Below are 21,816 nucleotides of genomic sequence, written 5' to 3'. Positions count from 1 at the left end.
AGAGGGAACCGACCAGGCGGAGCGGCGGAGCTGGGGTTCACGCCCGGGGGGCAGCGCGCCTCTCTTTCTTTAAAAAAAAAAAAAATATTTTATCGTCGAAACCGGTGTGGCTCAGTGGATAGAGCGTCGGCCTGCGGACTGAAGGGTCCCAGGATCGGTTCCGGTCAAGGGCATGTACCTGGGTTGCGTGCACATCCCCGGTGGGGAGTGTGCAGGAGGCAGCTGATCGATGTTTCTCTCTCATGGATGTTTCTAACTCTGTCCCTCTCCCTTCCTCTCTGTGAAAGATCAACAAAATATATTTAAATATTTCTGGTCAAGAGCATGTACCTTGGTTGCGGGCACGTCCCCAGTAGGGGGCGTGCAGGAGGCAGCTGATCTCTCTCTCTCTCTCTCTCTCTCTCTCTCTCTCTCTCTCTCTCTCTCTCGTTTCTAACTCTCTCTCTCTCTCTCTCTCTCTCTCTCTCTCTCGTTTCTAACTCTCTATCCCTCTCTTCCTCTCTAAAAAGTCAATACAATAGCCGAAACCGGTTTGGCTCAGTGGATAGAGTGTCGGCCTGCGGACTGAAAGGTCCCGGGTTCGATGCCTGTCAAGGGCACGTACCTTGGTTGCGGGCACATCCCCAGTGGGGGCTGTGCAAGAGGCAGCTGATCGATGTAGTATCTCTCTCATTGATGTTTCTAACTCTCTTTCCCTCTTCAATTCCTCTCTTTGTAAAATCAATAAAATATATTTAAAAAAATCAATACAATATTTTTTAAAATAAAAAATAAAAAGACATTGTGAAAAGCACAGAACTAAGCTCAATATGAGTATTGGTCATAGTAGCTTTATGCAGCCTGCCATATTAAGTACAGTTTGTCATGTGTTTTATTTGCTCATCTGCTGAGTGACTTTATTGGTTTTTATGTTGGGACTATAGCAATAATGTATATATAAAATTAGTGAAATAATAAAAATTATGGTTGGTCTTTTAAAAAAAAGCGTTTAGCAGTGAATATGGAAAGGTTAAAATATACCGTTTATCAACATACAGTGCCAAACCGCCCACACACACACACACACAGACACACACAGACCTCACCACGTAGAAAAGGCATGTCTGCTGCCCACTGGCACAGGAGGGACCCTGGCACAGTAAACTGCGATCAGAGGCAAACAGGTGAGTTTTCCCACCCCCTTTGTTCAGATTATACTGCCCCACTGGTGACACCTTCTCTCTCCCTCCCTCTCTCACACAGAAGGCCAGATCCCCAAACCAGGGGTCCTGGTAAATAAAACACAGAGCGTACCCGGGGGCCAGGCAGCAAGGCCAGCATCTTTACTCCACAGGAGGGTGCACACACGCTCAGGGGCTGGGGGCCCTGGCACACTGAGCGGGTGGCCCCTCGGCTTTTTTATTCCGGACCCTGAAGCATAGTAACCTCCATCTTGGGTAAAAACTGCTGTTTAAAATTTAACCCTGCTATTCTGGCTTCTGTAAACGCTTGCTTGCTTAAATAACAGGGAAAAAATAGGACCGTTCCCATTCCAGAGAGGCCATAAACCACATGTGTCAAACACAAGGCCCGCGGGCCAAATCCGTCCCGCCAGGCCTTGCAATGTGGCCCGCACCGCGCTGTCATCACTGCACTCCGCTGCGTTTCCATCACAATGACAGTTTATGACTGTTCAGTAAACCATTCGGCCCGCCATTTAGGCTGGATTTTAGATTTTGGCCCCTTCTCTGATTGAGTTCGACACCCCTCCAAACTATGCCCAGACAGCGTGGTCAGGGCCGGTGCCAGGCCAGCCAGGTCCTGAGAGGTGGTCTCGCGGCCTGTCCCAGCACACAGGCCTTTTTCTCAGAGGGCCCGAAGTCTCATTCCAAATTTGGAAGACAAAGCACTGAAAAACGTATAAATAAGAAAGCCTGCCGTTTGTTTATTCACACACACACACACACACACACACACACACACACAGCCGCTGTGCTGGGGCTGAGCCCACACTCACCTGGTGGATCAGCAATTACAACAATAAGGCCTGAGGCGCCCCGGCCGCGATCGGGCCTCGGAGGGTGTCTGGGGTGGGGAGTCCGGACTGGGGTGAGGCCGCCTGAACCCCAGAACCAGGGAGGGGCTATGGCTCCGCTGGTGCCGGAGGGGACACTGCCCCCAGGAGCTCAGTACGCGAGGGGGCGGCACAGATCCAGCTCCGGGAGGGACTTCAATGGCGCGGGACAGGACGAGAGTTCATGAAAAGGTAAACAAACAAACAAACAAAAAAAAACCACAAAAAACAGAAACAGAAATGACTCAAAAGTCGCCACTAGCCCTGACAGGGATCCGTCAGCGGATAGAGCGTCGGCCTGAGGACTGAAAGGTCCCAGGTTCGAGTCCGGTCAAGGGCACGTACCCAGTGGGAGGTGTGCAGGAGGCAGCTGATCGGTTTCTAACTCTATGCCTCTCCCTTCCTCTCTGTAAAAAATCAACAAAATAGATCAAATAAAAAAAGTCTCCACGAGTAGACCAAAAGCCGTTTAACACACCGGGGGAGGAGCCCGGACTCTGGGGAGCCGGCTGAGGGGACCTGAAGGTGCGCTGGGACCAGCAAACCCAGTTGGACGGACAAAGGCGGGATGGCGACGCGCAGGTGACACTAGGGAGACGGCAGGTCCCGCCTCACAGCGCGGCCTCCACGTCTGCCGCCTCCTCCGCCGCCTCCACCTCCCGTCCTCAGACTCCACACAAAATGGCGCCGGGCTGCCCTGCGGGCGTTCTGAGGGCGGGGCGCAAGGTCCAGGGGGCGGGGCCTGGGAATGGCCGGCTGCCGCTGATTGGAGGAAAAGCCCGGATGGGAGCGAGCCCAGAACTGAGGTGAGTTACGGGGCGTGGCCTAAGGGACGAAATGGCGCTGGGCTGCCCTGGGGGGCGTCCTGAGGGCGGAGCGCACGGCCCAGGGGGCGGGGCCTGAGGGCTGGCCGGCTGCGGCTGATTGGAGGAAAAGCCCGGATAGAAGCGGGGGCGGGGGGACAGGGGCGTGGCCTGAGGAGGGGCCAGGCTCGCGCAGTTACTAGGAGGAACCCTGAGGAACTGGCTGTGGAAGGGCCGGGGACGGCCCTGAGCTCCTGAGGGATCCGTTAGCAAACATTGTTCCCTGGGCCGAAGGAGGCTTTCCAATGCGCTGGGGGAGAGGTGGGAAGGAGGAGGAGGACCGTGTGGCGCGTGGAGGGGAACTGGCCGAGGAAAACAACCCGAAAGAGCGTTCCCCAAAGTGTTACACCCACTGTGTTCTCAACACCTGCCACCGCTAGGTTTCCATGGGAACAGCAATAGGAGTCATGTAAACATCTTTTTAAGGAAAAAGCAGCCTGAATGTCTGCCGAAATGTTCAAGTTCACCCAGAGAGAAGCACTTTTGAAATGGTAATGAGAGATCATGATGCAGCCTTCCTTTTGGATTTCTTTTTTAAAAAGTGTGTGACCCTGGTGTTCCCAGCCTGAACTCGCTGGGAAGGTCGTGGCATTGTGATATAATAATAACTGTACTTCATCTGATCTTTTGAATGGAGGCTAAAAATTTATAAAACATGGAAATCTACAATAATTTTATGCACTTGGGGACGAGTTGCCTTATATGTTCTCAGATATGCCTCATATCTTCTTTATTTTACCACATCAACCAATGTTCATCACTTCTACCTATGGCGACTATGAAGGTACATCAGGCTTTTGATGAACTGCCACCATATTTTTCTGAAAGTTTAATTTGGAAAATTTAGTTTATAATGCCCTAGGTGATAATATAAAATATTCTAAATCAATCACAATCTCCATTTAGATGGTCTTCAACAAGCAATCTTTTTAAATAATGTTTATTGATTTCAGAGAGGAAAGGAGAGAGAGAGAGGGAGGGAGGGAGGGATGAAGGGGGGAGGGAGGGAGGGAGGGAGGGATGAAGGGGGGAGGGAGGGAGGGAGGGAGGGAGGGAGGGAGGGAGGGAGGGAGAGAGAGAGAGAGAGAGAGAGAGAGAGAGAGAGAGAAACATGAGTGATGACCAAGAATCTCAACGAAACTGGTTTGGCTCAGAGGATAGTGCGTCAGCCTGCAGACTGAAAGGTCCTGGGTTCATTTCCAGTCAAGGGCATGTACCTTGTTTGCGGGAATATCCCCAGTAGGCAGTGTGCAGGAGGCAGCTGATCAATGTTTCTCTCTATCCCGCTCCCTTCCTCAATGTAAAAAATCAATAAAATATACTTAAAAGAAAAATAATCTACGTCAGCTGTCTCCTGCATGCCTTTCCCTGGGAATGGAGCCTGAAATCCTCGTATGTGCACTGACCTGGAATGAATTGTAACCTCACGGATTCTAGGTCTATGCTCAATAACTGAGCCACATTGGCGTGGCACAATAGATTAGTTTTAATTTACAAGTTATTATGACTCGGGTTTCATTTTAATTGTTATATATTGTGTTTACTATTATATTTCTTATAGTCTAAGGGCATATAATACAACATCAGTAATTTAGTAGCTGTGATACAAACACTGAGTAGCCAGATTATGATCTCTGAATGCATAATAATCTGGTCAGTGTATATCTTCTACAATAAAAGACTAATATGCAAATTGTCCCCTTGACCAGGAGTTTGACCAGCAGGAAGGCCAGCCAACTGCCCATGTCCCTTCCTCCTGGCCAGGCTGGCTGGACCCCACCCACTCACAAATTCATGTACCAGGCCTCTTAAATAGACACACAGAGACACACACACACTGAGTGCCAGATTATTTTGCATTCAGAGATCATAATAATCTGGCCACTCAGTGTATATGTAGGCTTGACAGAACCCTATTATTATTATTACTACTATTAGCAGTAACATTCATTTGACAGGCTGCACCAGTGTCTTCGGATGGCTATTTATGATGTTTGGACTGTTCATTTTTGAAAAGTCTGATTTCTATTGTAGATGAGGGAAGTGTCAGAGACAGATACAGATTTCCATTCACGGATAAGCAACTGATAACATCATTAACCTTCCAACACTGTGGGAAATTTTAATGTATTTTTAAAAAATATATTTTATTGATTTTTTACAGAGAGAAAAGGAGATAGTTAGAAGCATCGATGCAAAACATCGATCAACGTCCTCCTGTACACCCTCCTGCAACCAAAGTATGTGCCTTTGACCGGTATCAAACCTGGGACCCTTCAGTCCACAGGCTGACACTCTATCCACTGAGTTAAACCAGTTTCAGCTAATTAATGTAATGTATTTTTCAACGGAATAAATATATTCTGGTAATAAGTTGTGATCTTTGAAGTCTTTGTATTCTGGCAGTACATTGTCAAATGAATGTTATTTAGTAGTCCCTATAATTTCATCAATGGGTCATTGATAAAAATGTATATAGAATGTCCTCTCCTACTTTTCCTTCCAAAACAAATTTCTGGGGAATGAAATACTGTTTACATGCTGGCCTTCTCTAAAAGGTGGCACTGTCTCATGGGTTAGATAACTCTGAGCAAGGTTACCCTCATGCCTATAAGATGTACAGTGCACAATTAGAGCTTGCACTAGAGCAAAATTCTTTGCAGCATGGTTTCTTTGGGAACCAAAGGTAGAGATGAAGTAAATTTTTACCAACCTTTCACTTTCATCTGGTGTCTTTTGATCTGAAATGGGTATAATTTAGACAGCATAAGTATGGGTATCGTTTTCATACCCATTGAGCTACTGTGCTATCAATAATCACAATATAAATGAGTTAACTGCTTCAATCAGAAAACACAGTAGCTTCTGATTGAAGCAGTTAACTCATTTATATTGTGATTATTGATAGGTATGTAGTTACTGGCATTTAAAAACTAATACAATCATAGCAGGGGACATCAATGGATAGATGTGCCAGAAAAAAAGAAAAAAAAGAGTAAACACAGAAAAAATGGTCTTAAATGACTCATTAGATAAGGTGGATTAAATATGTTTATGACAGTGATTATCAACAGTGATTATAACAGTGATTATCAACACACAGGAAAATTGGTGTGCTGCAACATTTTTTTTTTTTTAAACCAGCAACACCTGGCTGTTCAGTCAATACCACAGACTACATTAGCCATAGATTGTCGAATTAAAATGTGACAACAGGCAGCACAGTAATAGCTGTATGGTGTGCATGAATCAAAGTCAGACATTTTTGTGACACATTGGAAAAATATATATTTTGGTATTTATCAGTAATTACTCCATGTGTGCCAGGAGATAAACAATGTCGAAATCTCTTAGAGCTTTTCACCCCAAAGCAGAAAATAATGCATTCTGGACAAAATGAAGACAGAAGGCCATCTAAACCTAGGAACAATGTCTGCATCTACTCTCCTAATGACCATGTGAAAAACAGACCTTATGTATATTTTGCACCAATATATCTCCTCAATATTCCTCACTACAGTACCAGAAAATGGAACTACTGACTATGTGACATCAAATTCCTATGAATGATCCAGATCCAAGTTTGTCCTGAACAGAACAAAGCCATAAAGAACCTGGTCCAGATAGAGACCTAGTCACAAAATATCAGTCGATTCTTATATGTATGGATGCCCATAGGAATGTCAGGGACTACTATCCAGTATCTAGTTTCTTTAACCAACTTAATCATTAATCACTGTGTGATCCTAATGGATGGCCCATGTAAAAGAACTGATATTTACCAGCTTGTACACATTTACAACAGTACACTGGAGAAGGAATGTGGGGCTTTCATGTCTACCTCTGCTTACCTGCTGTCCCTGGAACTTATAATGAAGCGAAATTTGTAAAAAGCTGCAGGGGCAACTAATGCCAATGGACATAACTGTAATCATGCTGTCGATATACATAATAACTTTGATGCAATATAATAAAAATTTTCACCTGCAAATCTGCCATGGTCTCTGGGATTCCACTTGAATGACCAATATCCAGAGACATTCAAGTAGTTGACAATAAAACCTTTTAACACAAGCTGAGTCCATCCCAAGAAAGAAGTTAATGAGGTAACACTGAGAAATTCTGTTTTTTCTTTATTGATTTAGAGAAGGAAAAGGGAGAGATAGCAACATCAATGATGAGAATCATCAATTGGCTGCCTCCTGTACGCAATCCAGGCATGTGTCCTTGGCCGGAATCAAACCTTGGACTGTTCAGTCTGCAGGCTGATGTTCTCTACACTGAGCCAAACCAGTACAATACACTAAGAAATTCTTTAATTTTTATTGTTTTTTAAAAATATATTTTATTGATTATTTACAGAGAGAAAGGGAGATAGTTAGAAACATCGATGAGAGAGAAACATTGATCAGCTGCCTCCTGCACACCCCCTACTGGGGATATGTCTGCAACCAAGGTACATGCCCTTGACTGGAATTGAACCCAGGATCTTTCAGTCCGCAGGCTGACGATCTATCCACTGAGCCAAACTGGTTTTGGCTAAGAAATTCTAAAGGATACCAATGAAAATCAGGACAAGGAAAATAATTCCAGTCATAAAGTACACAGAAGCCAATTTATTGTAATTCAAAAATTAATATTCATACTCAAAATCTAGAATCCAGCATGAAACATTAATGTTAGTCCTCCTACTCCATAAATATAAATCAAAATTCTGCCAAAATTCTGATGTTATTGAATTCTAAACTACTAAAGCTATAGGGGCCAGAAGGGCTGATGTGAGAGGAAGATGTTTAGATGCCATTGTTATACCAGTACAGAAAAAGAGTATCAGCTAGGTAGAAAAATGAGAAAAACACACACCACACCACACAGAGAAATATGAAATAAAAGAAACTAATTTCTGTGTTCAGCTAGGAGTACAGCTTGAAAACAGGTGTCCTCTCTCCAATGCAGAGTTCATGGCAATTCTGCATCCAGGGCCTGAAACATCTCCTACCTTGTACTAAAACATCACTGGTATTGGATTTGAGAGAGAAGGGAGAGGGAGATAAATAGAAACAGTATCACAGAATCATCAATCAACTGCATTTGCTTGAATCCTACTGGGTATCTAGCACACAAACAGGACATAAGCCTTGATTGGGAAATGAGCACTGACTTCCTGGTTCATGGTTGACACTCTACCAAGAAGCAACACAGTGTGGGCAACCCCACTGCTTATCAAAGTTACACACAGTACATTTATAGGTGTTCGCTCCAGTACAAGTTCTCTTGTGTTGAGCAAGAGGATAATTAAAAATTGTGTCTCATTCTTCATAATTGTAAGGCTTTCTTTCACAATGAATTCTCTGGTGTTGAATAAGACTCCATTGACAAGAAAAGGATTAACCTCACTCGTTATATTTGCAAGGTTTCTCTCCAATATAAACTCTCTGGTGTATAGGAAGGAATAAACACAGACTAAAGCTTTCCTCACATTTTTTTTTTCTTTCTTCAAACAGTATTTTTACTGACTTCAGAGAGGAAACTGTGTGAAAGAAATATCAATGATAAATGGGAATCATGGTTCAGCTAGCTCCTGCATGTACACAATGGAAATTGAGTCTGCAATCAGAGCATGTGCTCTGACCAGGAATTGCACCCTAACCTTGTGGTTCACAGGTCAAAGGTAAACCACTGACATGCCAGCCAGTGCTTTCTCACATTTTCTACGGAGTAAGGTTCCCTCCAGTATAAAATCTCTCATGTTTAGTAAATTTTGAGCTGTAGGTAAAGGCTCCAGCCTATTCTCTACATTTGTAAGGTCTTCCTCTGTTAGAAAGCCTCTCAAGTACAATAACACCTGAATGACTTTCCAAAGCTTTTTTTTTTTTTTTTCCTCCCCCATTCATAAGGCTTCTTTCCAGAATGAATTTTGTGATGTTCAATACGTTCTCAATGCTGGTCCAGGACATAGGAAACTCCACACATCTGTAAGTCTTCTCTCAAGTATGAACTCTCTGCTGTGTAGTAAATTTTGAGGAACTGCCAATGGATTTGCCACATTATCTATATATATAAGGCTTCTCTCTGGTGTGAAGTCTCTGAAGAGTAGTAAAGGATGAGTGGTTAAAGACTTTGCCACATTCTCTACCTTAATATATTCTCTCTGGTGTGAATTCTCTGATGTTAAGAATTGCGGACTGTGTAAAGCCTTTGCCATATTGTCTACATTTATAAGGCTTCTCTACAGTGTGCTCTCTGATGTCTAATAAAACATTAGGAGCTGCCAAAGGCTTGGCCACATTGTCTACATTTATAAAGCTTCTCTCCTGTGTAAACTCATTGGTGACAAGTGTGAAGAAAGTATAAAGGCTTTGCCACATTACCTACATTTATAAGCCTTTTCTCCAATGTGAACTCTGATAAGTGAGATCCGATGCTACACTGAAGGTTTTACCACATTTTCTACATATATAAGGGTCCCCTCCACTGTGAAGTCTCTGGTAAGTAAGGACTGATGTCCCACTGAAGATTTTGCCATTCTCCACATTTATAAGACTCCTCTCCAGTGTGAATTCTCTGATGACAAGTAAGGTGTGAGGACTCTGTAAAAGTTTTGCCACATTCATTACATTTATAAAGCTGCTCCTCAGTATGAAGTCTCTGATGAATGCTAAGGGTTGAGGGCTGGCAAAAGACCTCACCACGTTCTCTACATTTATAAGATTTTTCTCCAGCATGAACTCTTTGATGCGTAGTAAGGTGTGAAGACCATCTAAAGCCTTTGCCACATTCTCCACATTTATGAGGCTTCTCTCCAGTATGAAGTCTCTGATGCCTAGTAAGATATGAGTACAGGGTAAAGGTTTTGCCACATTCTCCACATATGTAAGGCTTCTCTTGAGTATGAACTCTTTCATGCCTAGTCAGGTATAAGGACAGTGTAAAGACTTTGCCACATTCTCTACACTGATAAGGCTTCTCTCCAGTGTGAACTCTGTGATGATTAGTAAGATCTGAGGACCTTCTAAATGCTTTGCCACATTCTCTGCATTTATAAGGTTTTTCTCCAGTATGCACTCTCTGATGTGGAATAAGATCTGCAGACCATCTAAAGGCTTTGCCACAATCTCCACATTTATAAGGTTTCTCTCCAGTATGCACTCTCTGATGCCTAGTAAGCCCCGAGGAGCTGCCAAAGGCTTTGCCACATTCTCTACATTTATAAGGCTTCTCTCCTGTGTGAACTCTTTGATGACAAGTAAAGTGTGAGGACTGGCTAAAGGCTTTGCCACATTCAGTACATTTATAAGGCTTTTCTCCAGTGTGAACTCTCTGATAAGGAAGGTATGGTGCTACACTGGTTTTGCCACATTCTTCGCATATATAAGGGTTCTCTCCACTGTGAAGTCTCTGATAAGTAAGGTCCGATGCTCCGCTGAAGATTTTGCCACATTCTCTACATTTATAAGACACCTCTCCGGTGTGAATTCTCTGATGATAAGTAAGGTGTGAGGACTGTGTAAAGGCTTTGCCACATTCATTACATTTATAAAACTTCTCTCCAGAATGAAGTCTCAGATGAATACTAAGGCTTGACGGCCGGCTAAAGACTTTGCCACATTCTCTACATTTAAAGGGCTTTTCTCCAGTATGAACTCTCTGATGAGTAGTAAGGTCTGAGGACCATTTAAAGGCTTTGCCACATTCTCTACATTTATAAGGCTGAACTCCAGTATGAACTCTCTGATGTGCAGTAAGGTGTGAGAACCATCTAAAGGCTTTTCCACATTCTCCACATATATGAGGCTTCTCTCCAGTATGAAGTCTCTGATGCCTAGTAAGGTATAAAGACAGTGTAAAGGCCTTGCCACATACTCTACATTTATAAGGCTTCTCTCCAGTATGAACTCTCTGGTGCCTACTAAGGTATAAGGACAATGTAAAGGCTTTGCCACATTCTCTACATTTATAAGGCTGTTCTCCACTGTGAACTCTCTGATGCTTAGTAAGATCTGATGACCATCTAAAGGCTTTGTCACATTCTCTACATTTATAAGGCTTCTCTCCAGTATGGACTCTCTGATGCTTAGTAAGGTCTGAGAAGCTTCCCCAGGCTTTGCCACAATCTCTACAGTCATAAGGTCTCTCTCCAGTGTGAATTCTCAGATGAATACTGAGGGTTGAGCGCCGGGTAAACGTCTTGTCACATTCTGAACATTTATAGGACTTTTCTCCCGTATGATTTCTATGATGTTGAGTGTATCTTGAGGATTGACTAAAGCCTGTTCCATTTTCTTCGAGTTTGCAAAATTTTGCAATAGAATGAATTCTTCCCTTATGTACAATAAGAGATGAATGACATTTAAATGCTTTGCCGCATGCTTTACATTTGTAAGGCTTCTCTCCAGTCTGAATTCTCTGGTTTAGAGTACAACCTGAAGGCCAATTAGATGTTCGATCAGAATCTTTATATTTATAAGGTTTTCCTTCATTATGGATTTTTTCCATTTTATTTAGATTGAATATTTCACTGGAGATTCTATCACAACGATTCCATTTGTAAGTCTCTTCCCCAGTATGAATATTCTCTTGTTCAGTATAATTTGAAGACTGCTGAAAAGACTGGACACATTGATTTCCTTGGTGTGTCTTCTCCACAATGAGAATAACCTGGCGTGAACTGTGACTGCACATTTGGTCAATGACTTTTCCACTTTTATAATGGTCCTCTGCAAGCTCGCTTCTCCACTGATTATTAAGATATGAGTCTTGCTTAAAGTTTTTCCAATGTTGATACCATTGATCAGTTCTCTCTCCATTATATGTACTCTGGTGATAATGGGAGACAGAAGGGCCTTTAGTGATAGTTATAATTTCATTAAACATGTACAATTGTTCCATAAGAACCATTTTATGATACTCATCAAACCAAGAGAGTTGTGTAAAGAAAGCTTTCCAATTTATTAAAATTATACACAAAAAAATAAAAAAATTAATTTTCAGAGGAAGAATAAATCCTTGTTTAAAAGATTGCCAAATGGTCCAGAAAGAATGACTCATTGGTTGTGATTTTTTTTTGTTTTTTTTTAAATATATTTTATTGAGTTTTTACAGAAAGGAAGAGAGAGGTATAGAAAGCCAGAAACATCGATGAGCAAGACACATCGATCAGCTGCCTCCCGCATACCCCCTACTGGGGATATGCCCACAACCAAGGTACATGCCCTTGACCGGAATCGAACCAAGGACCCTTTATTCCGCAGGCTGACGCTTTATCCACTGAGCCAAACCGGTTTCGGCATGGTTGAGCTTTAAGGTATGAACAAGATGGTCATGGTTCCAATCTAAGTCAGGCACAAGCCCCAGGTTCAAAATCGGTCCCCAGTGTGAGGAAACCAGGAGGCAACCAAGGAATGATTGTCTCTCATCTTTTTTCTTTTTTTTAAATATTTTTTATTTATTTTTTACAGAGAGGAAGGGAGAGGGACAGAAAGACAGAAATAACAATGAGTGAGAAACATCCATCAGCTGCCTCCTGCCCACCCCCTACAGGGGTGTTCCCGCAACCAAGGTAGATACCCTTGACCAGAATTGAACTTGGGACCCTTGAGTCTGTAGGCCGACATTCTATCCACTGAGCCAAACTGGTTAGGGTAGTCTCTCACCATTGATGTTTGCCTCTCTCTTTTCCTCTACCTTCCTATCTAAAATCAATAAAAATATTTTTAAAATAAAAAATAAAAGCACTAACTATATTGGCTCAAGAGATAGAGCATTTCCCTAAGGACTGAAGGGTCCTGGATTCAAATCCAGTCAAGGGCACATGCTCAGGTTATACATTTAATTCTCGGGGGGGGGGGGGGGGTGAGAGGGGGAGGGAGGAAGACATGCAGGAGGAAGCCAATCAATGATTCTCTCATACTAATGTTTCTCTCTCACTACCTCTATGAATGTAATAAAAATCTATTTAAAAGTAATAATAAGATTTCCAAATTGAATACATTTAAATTTTATAGGTACATTATAAATCTCTACATTTTAGAAATGATTGCATGAAAACAAAACCTACCCTACATTTTATTTTTTTAATTTTATTTATTTTAAAAAACATTTTATTGATTTTTTACAGAGAGGGATAGAGAGTTAGAAACATTGATGAGAGAGAAACATCGATCAGTGGACCCCTGCACACCCTCCACTAGGGATGTGCCTACAACCAAGGTACATGCTCTTGACCGGAATCAAAGCTGGGACCTTTCAGTCCGAAGGTTGATGCTTTATCCACTGAGCCAATCCGGTTTTGGCCCATCCTACATTTTAAACGATTCAAAAGACTATTTACACTATAGACTATGCAAATTCCTAGTTTTTCCAGATTTCCTTTACAAGAATGCATAAAAGTAAAAAGTTGTTTTCAACCTTCACATGCAGAAGAAACACACTTATCTGCCAATGTAACTAACTTCAATACTGAAGGTTTTCTAAATTCATACTACACTTAACCTCTTTAGGTAAAAACTACTTTTTTCTGATAACTGTTCTAGATTAGCCGAGACCGGTTTAGCTTAGTGAATAGAGCATCAGCCTGCGGACTGAAAGGTCCTGGGTTCGATTCCGGTCAAGGGCATGTACCTTGGTTGCAAGCACATCCCTGATCGGGGGTGTGCAAGAGGCATCTGATCAATGATTCTCTCGCGTCAATGTTTCAAACTCTCTATCCCTCTCTCTTCCTCTCTGTGAAAAATCAATAAAATATATTTTTAAAAATAAATAACTGTTCCAGATTAGTTCTGTTTATATTAACATCCTTTCTTCTCACCACACTCTTCTGAAATTCCAAGACTTTCATTAAGTGTACATTATGAAAGTGACAACCTTTATATCTTACCAGTTTTTTTTCAGAGAATAAATCTTGCACTCCAGACTTTGGCATAAGGGCCTGGTCATCTTCAGATGACATAACTGAAAGAAAAAAAATTTTCAGTTTTGACAATCAGTTTGGCATTTTGAAGTTACCAACCACTATAGGCCGAGTGACAGTTTTGAGTACTCCAATAACTAGTGAAGGATTCAACCAAAGTTCAGATAGGTACAATGAGGAAAATGCAAATCAAAGAGGGACAAAGAGTTGCTTACATTTGGCAACGATACCTGCTCAAACCCCCTGGCACACATGGCAATAGTATAAAAACACTCCCAATTCCCAGTTTGTTTTTGCTGGAGAGAGAGATGAGGAAAGTGCATGTTCAATGATCTTCCTCTTTTGAAGCCTCTTGAACAAGTGTCTATTGTGCATGACACAACTGAGAACAGAATGGCAATAAAGAAATTGGTAAATGGGTAAAAAAAAAAATATATTCTAGAAAACGATTTTCTAAAATATTATTTTCTGATAGAACATTAATCAGTGTAGACAATATGTAAACACTGAACACTTACTTCCTAATTTACATACATCACAAAGCCTTTCTTCTCAATTCCAAGGACCCCAATTTGTTCCTTTTTTTTTTTTTAATAATATATTTTATTGATTTTTTACAGAGAGGAAGAGACAGGGATAGAAAGTCAGAAACATCGATGAGAGAGAAACATCAATCAGCTGCCTACTGCACACCCCCCACCAGGGATGTGCCCGCAACCAAAGCACATGCCCTTGACCGGAATCGAACCTGGGACCCTTCAGTCCGTAGGCCAATGCTCTATCCACTGAGCCAAACCGGTTCTGGCTGTTCCTTTAAAAAATAAAAATAAAAAAATACATTTTTTTTATTGCTTTCTGAGAGGCAGGGAGAGGGAAAGAAACATCAATGATGAAAATCATTGACAGGATGTCTCATGCACGCCCCCTACTGGGGAGTAAGCCAGCAACCCTGACATTGGCCTTTGACCAGAATCAAACCTGGACCTTTCAGTTTGCAGACAGGTGTACTCTCCACTGAGCCAAAACAGCTAGGGGCCAGTTTGTTCCAAAAGAGCAGGAATCTAACACAGAAAGCAGAAGGCCCTGATAGATGTTAAAACAATAAAGGAAACAAGCCCTGCGGGTGGAGTAGGAACTCAGAAAGGAAGTCATCCTCACCCAGGGAGGCCAGGTTGCTGCAGTTCTCCAACATCACATCCAGGTACAACTTCCGCTGAGCTGGGTCCAGGCACTCCCACTCCTCCTGAGAGAAGTCTATGGCCACATCCCCAAAGGACAATGGTCTCTGAAAGAAAAGACAGTTACCGGAGGTCACCAGAGGAGTTCATAACGTCACCCAACAAGAAAACAGTGTCCGCCGAAACCAGTTTGGCTCAGTGGATAGAGCACCGCCTGCAGACTGAAAGGTCCTAGGTTTGATTCCGGTCAAGGGCATGTACCTTGGTTGTGGGCACATCCCCAGTGGGGGGTGGGCAAGAGGCAGTTGATCTATGTTTCTCTCTCCTCGATGTTTCTAACTCTCTATCCCTCTCTCTTCCTCTCTGTAGAAAATCAATAAAAAAATGTTTAAAAAATAAATAAATATAAATAAATAAGTGAAAAATAAAGGCATGGACACAGGCATATGGATTGCTGAGGGCTGTGTTCCATTGTTAAGGGTCAGTGGTGTTGCTGAAACTCGTTTGGCTCAGTGGATAGAGCAGTGGCCTGCGGACTGAAGGGTCTCAGGTTCCAGTCAAGGGCATGTGCCTTGGTTTCAAGCACTTCCCCTGTGAGGGCTGTGCAGGAGGCGGCTGGTTGATGTTTCTCTCTCATTGATGTTTCTAGCTCTCTGTCCCTCTCCCTTCCTCTCTGTAAAAAATCAATAAAATATATTTTTTTAAAATAAGGGTCAGTGGTGTTTATTTCTCTGCTGGAAATGTCATGCTGGCTTGGAAGTACATGAACTTCTTCTCAAGTGTGAAGCAGACCCCAACAAAATGAACTTCTGTAAAGCAACAGATTCTGATTCTTGTTCTGAGATGGGGCCTGTGTTCCCACGTGTGTCACAAGCTCAGCTGTCACTTGTGATGCCAATGTTTCCACATCATGTGCCTACTTTTGAATACACAGAAAAAGAAAACAGAAGAAAAAATTCATGCAGAACTTTGAATTAAAGGGGTTTGTCAATGGAATTCAGGTCTCATGGAATAAAACACATAGGAACTACAATCCTAGTTGGAAATTTACTATGAGCAATCTTAGAAAAACATTATTATGCCTGGGCCAGCTGGCCTTGCTCAGTGGTTGAGCTCTGACCCATGCACCAAGAGGTCACTGGTTCGACTCCCGGTCAGGGTACACGACCAGGTTGTGGGCTCAATCCCCAGTGTGGGGTGTGCAAAAGGCAGCCGATCAATAATTCTCTATCATCAATGATATTTCTATTGCTCTCTACCTCTCCCTTTATCTCTGAAATAGATAAAAACGTATTTGAGATGAAAAAAAAAAATAGCTGAAATAATGTTAACAGTTTAAGAATGGAGACACACATTTTACAACTATGAAATCAAGGTAGTTTAGTGGTTCTGTGAATCTCATGAATCTATTTGTATATGATACCCCTTGTGTTTCATAAACAAACGAGAGGCCTAGTGCATGAAACTTGTGCACGGGGTGGGAAGGCGGGGTGTGTCCCTCAACCCAGCCTGCACCCTCTCTAATCTGGGACCCCTCAAGGGATATCCGGTGGGATTGGGCCTAAATGAGCAGTCAGACATACCTCTCATAATCCAGGACTGCTGGTTCCCAACTGCTTGATGCCTGCCTGCCATCTTGATCACCACCTAACCACTCCCCTGCCAGCCTAAATAATGCCTAACTGCTCTCCTGCCAGCCCAATTGCCCTTACCCACCCTCCCCTACCATCCTGGTCACCCCTAACTGCCCTCCTTTGCCATCCCAGTCACCCCTAACTTCCCTCTCTTGCCAGCCTGGTCGTCTCTAACTGCCCTCCCTGCTGGCCTGGTGGCCCCCAACTGCCCTCCCCTGCAGGCCTGGTGACCCCTAACTGCCCTCTCCTGCAGGCCTGATTGCCCCCAACTGCCCTCCCTTGCAGGTCTGGTCCCTCCCAACTACACTACTCTGATGACCTGATTGCCCACAACTGCCTTCCTCTGCTGGCCATCTTGTCTGTTGGAGTGATGATCAATTTGCCTATTACCTCTTTATTATATACAATAAGAAGAGAAACATAAGCATACAAAACAAGTTAAACCTATTGTTTCTATTTGTGGTTGTAAATTCTCAAGTGGGGAGATTTTTTCCATTGAGTTTTGAAGAGTGGGAGGCAGGAAGGTAGAGGCACAAAAGGGAAAGGGAGAGAGAAGGGGTGGGGGGAGAAATGTCAATGTGAAAGAGAGACAGAGACACGTGATTGGCTGGCTACCACAGAAATTTTTATCTATCATTAGTGGAGAGCTATTTCACAGAAACTTAATAATGAAAATAAACATGTTATTCTTGAAAACTTCCTAGAGAATACAAAAAGTGATCATGTAGGGTATGTCCATGATGGGAGTATAGAATATAATGAAAATATAAAGAATCAAAGGCCTGATTGTTTACAGCTCCCATAAAAAAAGCCAATGATCAGTAGGAAATAAAAGTTCTTCATTTTTCAAAGCGAACGCCAACTAAGAAGAGAGACTTTTCTAGATGTGAAGTGATGGTCTTGGCACAACTTTTATTAAATTGCTACTATACCCTTGAGAAAGGGAGACTACTAACTCTCCAGTGAGGGGAGCACCTCTGCTATGTGAAAATCAGATGGACTGAACAATGGGTGTCAGGTGTCTGAGGCACACAGAAGGTCAGTCACCACTGATGTGACATTACTGCCAAAAATACATCAATAAATAAATAAATTTCCCTGACCGGTTTGCTGAGTCAGTCTGCAGACTGAAAGGTCCCAGGTTCGATTCCGGTCAAGAGCATGTACCTTGGTTGCGGGCACATTCTCAGTAGGAGGTGTGCAGGAGGCAGCTCATCCATGTTTCTCTCATCGATGTTTCTAACTCTCTATCCCTCTCCCTTCCTCTCTGTAAAAAAATCAATAAAATATTTTTTTTAAAAAAACACACAAATAATTAGGTGGAAATGATCACAAAAAAATTTAGTGTCAATCCATGTGTACCTCTCATGTACTACAAGCTAAAGGAATATTTACTTACCAAGTCTTTGCACTAATTTAATGAGCTACTCTCTTCTATTTATTATTTACTAATTTTTCACAACTTTCTGAGCTATTCTGAATAGTAAAATGGGCATTTGCTTACCCCTGATCAAGAGCTGATGCTGAAGCCACTTGAACCTAAAACATATATTTCCCTTTTCAAGACACAAGAGCGTCTGACCCCATCCCAATAGGGTTTTTAGACATGGCTGCCTTCCCACATAGATTTGTCACAAAAGGGATGTTCTGAGTAGTTTGAAAGACGTTAATTAAAGGTGGGAATGCTTCCTGAACAGGGAGAGGCTGTATAAAATGAATGCAAAGAGCCCTAGCCAGTTTTGCTCAGTGGATAGAGCGTTGGCCTGCGGACTGAAGGTCTCGGTTTCGATTCCGGTCAAGGGCATATGTCTGGGTTGCAGGCTCAATCCCCAGTGGGGGCATTCACGAAGCAGCCGATCAATGATTCTTTCTCATCATTGATGTTTCTATCTCTTTCTCCTTCTCCTTTCTCTCTGAAATCAGTAAAAAAAAAAAAAAAAAAGTATATATATTTTTAAAAATGACTGCAGAGAAAGCTCTGGGACAAAGGAGAGAAGTATAGATGGGCCAGAGGGGCTCAGAGGTAGACCGTAGATCTATGAATCAGGAGGGCAGGTTTCCATTCCTGGTCAGGGCACACTCCAGGTTTCAGATTCGATCCCCACTGGGGGTTGTGCAGGAGGCAGCTGATCAATGATTCACTCTGCTCATTGATGTTTCTACCCCTCTCTCCCTCTCCTTCCCATTTTATTTTTTTAAAATATATTTTATTTTATTGATTTTTTACAGAGAAGAAGGGAGAGGGATAGAGACTTAAAAACATCGATGATAGAGAAACATTAATCAGCTGCCTCCTGCAGACCCCCTACTGGGGATGTGTCCATAACCAAGGCACATGCCCTTTACCGGAATCAAATCCTGGGGACCCTTGAGTCTGCAGGCCAATGCTCTATCCACTGAGCCAAACCAGTTAGGGCTCCCTTTTTGAAATCTATTAAAACATATAGTAAAAAAGAGACAGGGCCCTAGCTGATTGGGCTCAATGGATAGAGCATAGGCCTGCAGACTGAGGGGTCTGGGTTGATTCTGGTCAGGGGCACATGCCTGGGTTGCAGGTTCGATCCCCAGTTGGGGGCGTGGAGGAGGCAGCCAATCAATGATTCTCATCATTGATGTTTCTCTCTCTTCCTCTCCCTTCCTCTCTAAAAACAATAAAATACATATTTTTAAAAAGAGAGGGAAATATAGAAACTGTTGACACTGACTATCAAAGAAAAAAGGAAAAAAATAAGGAAAGGAAAACAACCTGGAAAGGCAAGAACATCAGAAGTAGAGAAATATGGAGGAGAAAGCTGACGGGGACTGAGAGGGAGAGGGTTCTGGTGAACAGAAGTGGGGGCAACAAAGGGGGGATGCACTTGAGAGAGAGAGACTGGTTCAAGGGGAAGAAATGAGGGATTGAGTGCAGGGACAGAAAGGGGGGTGTAGGGATGACGGAGCAGAGGGAGAAGCAGCACGGAGTCAGCCAGCTGTGGGGAGCAGGACAGACTGTAACAGAGTAGTAGAAAGGGAAACAGGCATAGGGCAGGAAAGAGAAAAGAGAAATATATCAACAGATGTTCAAGGAAAAGCAAACAGACTCTCACCCAGGTCACATCTCTTACCTGAGCAGCCGCCATTGGTCCTGGTCCTATCCGGGTCTGGGTTGTTTCAGGTGACAATCTGTTGAGGAGTCACAGAATGTGCCTTCAAAGACGTCCGCACAGCCTGTTCAATTCAACATATGAAACCACAAGCAGATAAATCACAACTTAATCATCCACACCCCATCAGCTCACCCCATCAGAACAGATCAGGGTTCTCCTCCTCCCACTAACTACTATGTATTTCTGTCTATGGATCTGTTCTTATTTCCTGTTCCTTTTCCCTCCAATGTTGTTTTTTCCTGTATTTTTTGTTATTTTTTTTAAATATATATTTTATTGATTTTTTTACAGAGAGGGAGAGAGTTACAAACATCGATGAGAGAGAATCATCGATCAACTGCCTCTTGCACACCCCATACTGAGCACAACCAAGGTACATGCTCTTGACTAGAATCGAACCTGGGACCCTTCAGTCCGCAGGCCGACACTCTATCCACTGAGCCAAACTGGTTTAGGCTGTTCATATTTTAATAAATATTTTATTGATTTCAAAGGGAAAGGGAGAGGGAGAGATAGAAACATCAATGATGAGAGAGACTCCTTGATTGGCTGCCTCCTGCAAGGCCCACAGTGGGGACTAAGCCGAAAAACCAGACCAGGAATCAAACTGTTACCTCCTGGTTCATAGGTCCACCTTTAACCATTGAACCATGCTGGCCAGACTTTTGCTATGTTCTGCCTCCCTCTCCCCTGCTCTTTTTCCTTTTTTCTTTATTTCTGTCCCTACACCTGGATCTTTAAACTCCTGAAACCTTATTTACCTTCAATTGTTCTTTCTCCCTGGTCTTTCTGATTGCTCCCATCTACGTCCATACCTGGGTCTTCCTCCTCCCACTTCTGTGTCCCCTCTGCTGTCCCTGTTACAGTCTGTCCTATTACCCACAGATGGCTGACTCTCATGAATATTCAGAGCAATTTCTGTAACTAAAAAGAATAATAAAGACAGGTTAAGCAAGTAAGAAAAAAAAAATACCTCAAATAATGTTAACATGGTATGTAGAGTCAGACACACCCATGAGAACTATCTACAATAATAAAAGCATAATATGCAAATCGACCCAAGAACCAAACAGCAGAACGAACATCCAGATGACCACACTAAGACACGCACGGGCAGCAGGCCAGCCAAGATGGGTGAGATGTGACTGGTTGGGGGCCCACCTATTGCCCCATGATCGCCCTATAGAGGGAGGCCCAGACCACCTACTGGTTGGCTGTGGTGGGTGGGCAGGGCCTTCCTGGGGGAGGGGAGAGTGGTAGCAGGGGGACTATCATGGAGCCCTGGCCAGGTGGGCAGGGCCTACCTCTTTGGGGTGATCAACCACAGGGCTCCCAGACTGTGAGAGGGCACTGGCCAGGCTGAGAAACACCCCTTCCCCCCAGTGCAAGAATTTCGTGCACCGGGACTCTAGTGTACACTATAAAAGAGATAGAAAACAGAATTGTCTTATCAATAAAATCAAGAGTATTTTGTGATTGTATAAATTTCATAAATTTATTTGTGAACAATATCCTGAGTATTACTAACACAATAAGGAGAGGAATTCACATAATGATGGAAAACAAATTAGACCTATTTTTTCTTAGACACTCATTTATTGGAAAATTTCTGTATATTAGTGGAGAGCTACAATCATAGACATTTAATTGAATTGAAAATATATTTATATGATTCTTGTAAACATCCCAAAATATTCAAAAAGTGATCTTGTTCAGTATGCCCCTGACACGAGTATGGAATATAATGAATATTTACAGAAACAAGGCCTGATTGGTTAAATGCCTATGTCAAAAGCCAATGACCTGAAGGAAAGCAAAGCAAGGCATCTATTTTCCAAAGCAAATAGAAACTAAGAAGTGGGGCGTTTCCATGTGCCATGTGATGGCCTTTGCACATCTCTCAACAAAGCCCTGCTAAACCTTTCCTAAAGAGAAAGGGAGACTATGAACCCTATAGTGAGGGAGCACCTCCTCCACATGAACATCACGTGGACTGGAACAATGGGCATCAGGTGACTGAGGCACAGCAAAGG

General features: G+C 42.9%; 1 protein-coding gene across 1 annotated transcript in view; it reads right to left on the bottom strand.

The window, feature by feature from the left end:
• Window positions 1-9,058: 9,058 nt before the first annotated feature.
• LOC118710214 (zinc finger protein 420-like) overlaps window positions 9,059-21,816 on the bottom strand; it is a 34,413-nt gene continuing 21,655 nt past the window's right edge. The window contains 2 exon segments of the mRNA XM_045575985.1: window positions 9,059-9,441; window positions 9,443-10,686. Coding sequence (XP_045431941.1) covers window positions 9,294-9,441; window positions 9,443-10,686 — 1,392 coding nt within the window. The 3' untranslated portion in view covers window positions 9,059-9,293.

The sequence above is a fragment of the Pipistrellus kuhlii genome, unplaced genomic scaffold (assembly GCF_014108245.1).
Source record: "Pipistrellus kuhlii isolate mPipKuh1 unplaced genomic scaffold, mPipKuh1.p scaffold_m20_p_71, whole genome shotgun sequence".
In the NCBI taxonomy this organism is placed as follows: Eukaryota; Metazoa; Chordata; class Mammalia; order Chiroptera; family Vespertilionidae; genus Pipistrellus; species Pipistrellus kuhlii.
This window is presented reverse-complemented; position numbering and strand designations above follow the sequence as displayed.